The sequence below is a fragment of the Limulus polyphemus genome, unplaced genomic scaffold, assembly GCF_000517525.1.
Source record: "Limulus polyphemus unplaced genomic scaffold, Limulus_polyphemus-2.1.2 Scaffold6229, whole genome shotgun sequence".
NCBI classification, from domain to species: domain Eukaryota; kingdom Metazoa; phylum Arthropoda; class Merostomata; order Xiphosura; family Limulidae; genus Limulus; species Limulus polyphemus.
In genome coordinates, this window is record NW_013671839.1 from 18,374 (window position 1) to 24,977 (window position 6,604).

At 35.9% G+C, this 6,604-nt stretch overlaps 1 protein-coding gene across 1 annotated transcript in view; it reads left to right on the plus strand.

The window, feature by feature from the left end:
• The window catches only part of LOC106473501 (small G protein signaling modulator 1-like), a 33,076-nt gene that overhangs the window by 1,286 nt on the left and 25,186 nt on the right, over positions 1-6,604 (plus strand). The window contains exons 2-5 of the mRNA XM_022401922.1: positions 2,060-2,127; positions 4,102-4,262; positions 5,923-6,066; positions 6,589-6,599. Of these exons, the coding sequence (XP_022257630.1) occupies positions 2,060-2,127; positions 4,102-4,262; positions 5,923-6,066; positions 6,589-6,599 (384 nt within the window). The remainder of the gene's footprint in view (positions 1-2,059; positions 2,128-4,101; positions 4,263-5,922; positions 6,067-6,588; positions 6,600-6,604) is intronic.

Genomic DNA, 6,604 nt, shown 5'->3' on the forward strand with positions numbered 1-6,604 from the left:
ACTACCCCCCAATCTAGTAGTCTCCCAATAATTCATGAAGGTTCGAGAAGGACGTGGCGTGATACTAGTCACGTGACCTCGCTGACGCAACAGTATCAATTAAGGATATGCTAACTGAATTTTATATTAATAAATGTATACAATTCCTATGTATTTAATTGAATCAATTACACCACTAATGAGATTAACTAAATTTCAATAGATTTCAGAAAAAAGAAGTTGTACATTGTTCTGTGAAGTCATTCTGTGTTCTGTTTATGAGAAATATGATGTAATTGTCCTGTTTAGAATTTGTGTAAAAGGAAGAGGATAATTGTTACCCCGTCAAGTATTTCTGTCTAAGAGGAAGAGGGTAATTGTTACCCCATCAAGTATTTGTGTCTAAGAGTAAGAGGATAATTGTTACCCCGTCAAGTATTTCTGTCTAAGAGGAAGAGGGTAATTGTTACCCCGTCAAGTATTTCTGTCTAAGAGGAAGAGGATAGTTGTTACCCCGTCAAGTATTTCTGTCTAAGAGGAAGAGGATAATTGTTACCCCGTCAAGTATTTCCATTTAAGAGTAAGAGGGTAATTGTTACCCCGTCAAGTATTTCCGTATAAGAGTAAGAGGATAATTGTTACCCCGTCAAGTATTTCTGTATAAGAGTAAGAGGGTAATTGTTACCCCGTCAAGTATTTCCGTCTAAGACGAAGAGAATAATTGTTACCCCGTCAAGTATTTCCATTTAAGACGAAGAGAATAATTGTTACCCCATCAAGTATTTCCGTCTAAGACGAAGAGGATAATTGTTACCCCGTCAAGTATTTCCGTCTAAGACGAAGAGGGGGGGTAACAATTATCCTCTTCGTCTTAGACGGAAATACTTGACGGGGTAACAATTACCCTCTTCGTCTTAGACGGAAATACTTGACGGGGTAACAATTATTCTCTTCGTCTTAGACGGAAATACTTGACAGGGTAACAATTACCCTCTTACTCTTATACAGAAATACTTGACGGGGTAACAATTATCCTCTTACTCTTATACGGAAATACTTGACGGGGTAACAATTACCCTCTTACTCTTAAATGGAAATACTTGACGGGGTAACAATTATCCTCTTCCTCTTAAATGGAAATACTTGACGGGGTAACAATTATCCTCTTCCTCTTAGACAGAAATACTTGACGGGGTAACAATTATCCTCTTCCTCTTAGACAGAAATACTTGACGGGGTAACAATTAATCAAGTATTTCCATTTAAGAGGAAGAGAATAATTGTTACCCCGTCAAGTATTTCTGTCTAAGACGAAGAGGATAATTGTTACCCCGTCAAGTATTTCCGTCTAAGACGAAGAGGGTAATTGTTACACCGTCAAGTATTTCCGTCTAAGACGAAGAGGGTAATTGTTACCCCGTCAAGTATTTCCGTCTAAGAGGAAGAGGGTAATTGTTACCCCGTCAAGTATTTCTGTATAAGAGGAAGAGGATATGTTTTGTCCGTTTAAGTATATTTGTGTAAGAGAAGAAGGGGAAAAGTATGTGTGTTGTATTTCCACTTCGGAGGAAGAGGGTATGTTTTATTGTGTTTCTGTTTGGGAGGAAGAGGATTTGTGTTGTCCTGTTTAGAAAGAAAAGGATATGTGTTGTTCTGTTTGTTTTTGTGCAGGAGAAAGGTAGCAGCTTGTTTTCTTTTCATCACACACAAACTTGTCAACTGATTCCTTAATTTTGTGGTTGCTATCTTCTACTTACACTGTGGTCTTATGGTACAGGAAATCTGTCAATTTAATCCTCAGTATTATCCTATCCAAAATTGACCATTTATACTAGTGTTTGAAAACCTGTAAACTTACTCATTAACTGTCTGATATTAACTGCTCTTTTTTATACTGTAGTGAGTGGGAGGTGAAATGTATTTAATCAGCTCTTTAATTGGATTGACCTTCAACAGCTATTGTGGGTTTTTAGAATTATTTTCTCACCAGTCCTGTTTAAAGATACTAACAATAACGTTATCTATAGCTTGATACTAAAGATATAAACTCCTTTTTGTACTAACATCCTCTCTTTCACAGTAAGTACTATGAGAAAGAAGCCCTTGTGAGTGACCCTGTTTCTGGACAAATATTAGCATCATTGTTAGGTGAGTTTTAAGTCGGAATCAGCAATTCACTATGTTTTTTGCACATGGGAAATATTTAAATGTCTTGCACCAGATAGCAGTATGTAGTGTTAAAGTATATGAGGGTGAGAATGAACAAATACTCGCAGGTTTAAGTGTGTTTTTTATGTGGTTCTTTTTTGAAGTGACATTTCATTGCTTCCCATACAAATATTTATTTATTTTCTTTAACACTACATTATATTCTCCCTTGTTTATAACTTTAACTTTATCAACTTTAGATGATTCTATCAATCAAATGGTTTGTTCACTTGTTCATGAAACCAGCGTCTCGCAGTTATCAGAAAAAACTTAGGCTTTTAAGTATAGTTTATTATTTTATTCTAATCATCAGAAACTAAATCTTTACTTGAAGGAAATGTGATTTTGATAATAAGAAACTGTATTGTACAGAGGATTGAGCATGATATATTAAAACTACTTTGAATATGTAAATCAGCAAGTCGCATGACAACCACAGCTGATACAAAGTCACAATGGAAAAGCATGTATCAGAACCAGGGCCACCGAGAGCCATTATGAACCCAGAGGAAGAATCCCCCTCCCCCTAATAGTTTTTAGAATGTTGCTGTGTACATTCATAAGTGTTTGGAGGCATGACTGCTGTTTGCTTAAATGTTCCATAATGATCTGATACATTCTGTACACATTTTTTGGCATCTCTCATGTGCCCTCCTGTGGGCAGTGGTTCTCCTGAGAAGTGTATACCAGTTTTCCCTCACTTTTTGTTTTGACACTGTTTGGAGTTTTGTAGGTAGTGTGATGTCACTGAAAACTGATTGCTTGTGTGAAGGGTACATAGCAGCCCTTTCCCGTACGTAATGTTCGTACGTCGGATTGTGAAAATGTGTTCCGATGGGGAATTTAGAGTTTAAAAGATGAGGATATCGATTATACTAAATAATATTGGAAAACAGAGGATTAACTTTGGGAACCAGGACCAGCCATAAAGAGACCTGCAACAAGTCATACACACTGTGGTAAGTAAGTATTAGGGTGTCTTATAACAGGCAACAGTATGCAACATAATGAAGAAGAATCTCCATGTGTAAACAAAGCTAACAGGGTATGGGTTCACCAAGATAAGGTATGTATCTCAAGCAGCTAGGCCCGGTATAGCCAGGTGGTTAGGGTGCTTAACAGGGTATGGGTTCACCAAGATAAGGTATGTATCTCAAGCAGCTAGGCCCGGCATAGCCAGGTGGTTAGGGTGCTTAACAGGGTATGGGTTCACCAAGATAAGGTATGTATCTCAAGCAGCTAGGCCCGGCATAGCCAGGTGCTTGACTCGCAGTCTGTGGGTCGTGGGTTCGAATCCCCGTCACACCAAACATGCCCGCCCTTTCAGCCGTGGGGGCATTATAACGTGATGGTCAATCTCACTATTCGTTGGTAAAAAGTAGCCCAATTGTTGGCGGTGGGTGGTGATAACTAGGTGCCTTCCCTCTAGCCTCACACTGCTAAATTATGGACGGCTAGCACAGATAGCCCTCTTGTTGCTTTGTGCAAAATCCATAATAAACAAACCTCAAGCAGCTGGAGAATAAAATTGGTACTTGTGTTATTCTATATGAAAACATACCGGTCAAATTGCTAGATTACTCAGCTGTAGATTTCTGTGCAATCGGACTGTTGAAACAGGCACTTAGAAACTGTCATCTTCCTATACTAGATATATTGGAAAGTCATCAGGGAGGAGTGTAGTGCTTTGTACATGAAATCCTTACAACTGAACCTTTTACGATAAAAACTATGCTGCAGGACTGTTGTTATGATGCAAAATTGTTAGATAAAGCATGACTGGACATTGTGACATGAATTGTAGCGACATATTGAAGCTCCAAAACCATTTTACTATAATATACTCAACCTTTGAAATATAAAGAAATAAGTTAAGGATATTATAACATAATACTTATTTCTCTGTGTTTTCAGTGGGTCCTTGTGCTCTTGACTATTCCAAAATGAAGACACAAGATCATTTCTGGACAGATCCACGTGCTGATGAACTAGTTCAAAGACACCGACTGTCAAGTGGACATCCTCTTGCTAACGGTTCTTCAACACCACCACCTAATCGACGACCAGGACTGCAGGTTCTAAACTGTTGCCTCACTTAGTTATTTAGAATCTTTACAAAGATTCAAAATATAATATTCTGAAGTTTTTTTTATCCCTATCTGCTTACGCTTTGGTAACCATTAAAAAGTCTGTAAAAAATATCAGACAACCTTATGTGTAATTCAACTTTTTTGTTCTTAAAAATATTTTATGCACCACTTGTTATGATTTTTTTTTTTCACTAGAAGTACCAGAATGATATTGATATAATGAATCTTATTTTTGGATCTGTACTAAAATTTTCTAAAGAAAAAGTAGAAAAACACAGCATAATTATTATAGCCTCGATCACTCACTTTCACTGTTTTCTTTCATGCTCCTGTTGAAAATATGATTTTTTTTGTATTGTTAGACTATGAGAAAGTCGTCATAATGTGTTTAAATCACTTCTGTAAATGTGAAATTTTGTGTAAGATGACCTTTTGACTGTAATCTGTCATGTAATATTGTAAGGTTTTAGCATACAGAGTGGTTCAAAGTTATCTTTCCTATTTCAAAATTTAATAATTAGTTAACTAAGAAAATACAACCATGCAGTTTTCAACATTTTGTAGCCCAACTCAAACAGTTTTTATAGTTATGTTTTTTTATCACTCCAGTGAGTAGTACTACCCTGTAAAATGGCAACCATGCAAGAAAAGGCTCAATGCATCGTTTGGCTTGCAAAGACCAAGTTGGTGACTGTGATTCAGTGTAATTACAGATGCCAATACAGTAAAGAAGTATGGGGGTATGTTAAGGATATAGCAAGCATCCTAAAGACTAGGATAACAGGCATCATTGCCACTGTAACTGTGGGAATGTTGCAGCAAACTCAGACTGAAATCAAACATTGGTTAAATGTGCACATGTTGCAGTCTACTGACATGAAGTATGCTTGTAATAGAGTTTAACCCTTTGAGTGCATAATTAAATTTTGGGTGGAATCTCAAAGTCTCAATTATCCACTAAACGTAATTTATAATTTGATCTTTTTTGGTATCTTTTTCCATATCAAAATCCACTAGTTGCAATTGTGCTCGCGAATGTATACAAGTGTAGTACTATATATATTAAAGGTGTGAGTATCCCAATTGTGGCACTGTGAAGAAAAGTGTTTGTGACACAATGAGGTAAATCCACTTGTTACACCAAACAACTATAAATGTCAAGTTCAATAAATCTGATTATAGCATCCAAAGTGTTAATGATGCACGTCGACTTTTTTCACAAGATGGCTGAAACTGGTAGTTAAATAACAGTCGATTATGATTGACTTTCAAAAATTGATTTATGGGGCTCTTTTATTTGAGTGTTTGACACGTATGTTTATTGTAGATTTGTATAAAATAAGAAGAATGCATTAAGGAAATATTAAATGTGTGTTTTGGTCATAGTTATTGCTTCCCAATCATTGGATCTCTGCTAGTTATGATGCTAGATAGAAAATTAAGTGTAGATTAAAGTAGAATTTAACAAGGCTTAATATATTAACTTCACAACATGTATATTCTGTAGTAGTTAGTTAGTTTACATTTTAATCTGTTTGCTTTAACTATGTACAGCACTTTTGTTGTACATGACAGTGTTATTTCTTATAAAATACAAAAGTTAGGTAGTGTATAAAGTATAATTTGTTGGTGCTTTTGTTTACAGTATAGAAAAGATGCAAGAACATCAGGTAGCTCGGAAAGTGAACATCGTGCCGTTCCTTATGTTGCTAGGGATTACGTGGAGTCTCTCCACCAGAACTCCCGATCTACACTTCTGTATGGGAAAAATAATGTTTTAGTGCAGCCGGTGAGTTGAGTCAAGAGTTAACAGAGTGAGAGAGAGAGAGAAAACTGATTGGTGGTCTATTTTTTCAAGCTGTTTATTTTTTACCAAATATTATCATGTGATAAAAATACGGTAATTTGTCCATCCTGTCAAAAGTTCAAAAGTTATATTGAAATATTGTCTCTAGTTCTGTCTTTACTTTGCTATCAGCTAGGATGATAGGTTGAGAAACTGTAAGTTTAATGTGATAACTAAAAGCCATTTTTCTAATGCATTTCGTTTGTATAAAACCCAGCAAGTCTCGTTATTCTATATCATTTATTGAGATAAATTTATTATGGGTTTCATTTTCTTAGTGTGCATTTTCCTAATCAACTGGGACAAGAAGAGTTAAGAAGCTCTTTGGTTGTTTTTATTAACGGTAAATAATAGAAAATATATTTTAGTTAAACAGTAAAAGATGGGGCTTTGAATATAACCCACTGGTTCTCAAATAATTTTTTTTAACTGTTTATGATGGTTGCAAACAACTTTGTTCTTCAGCGAGAAAATATTGAAG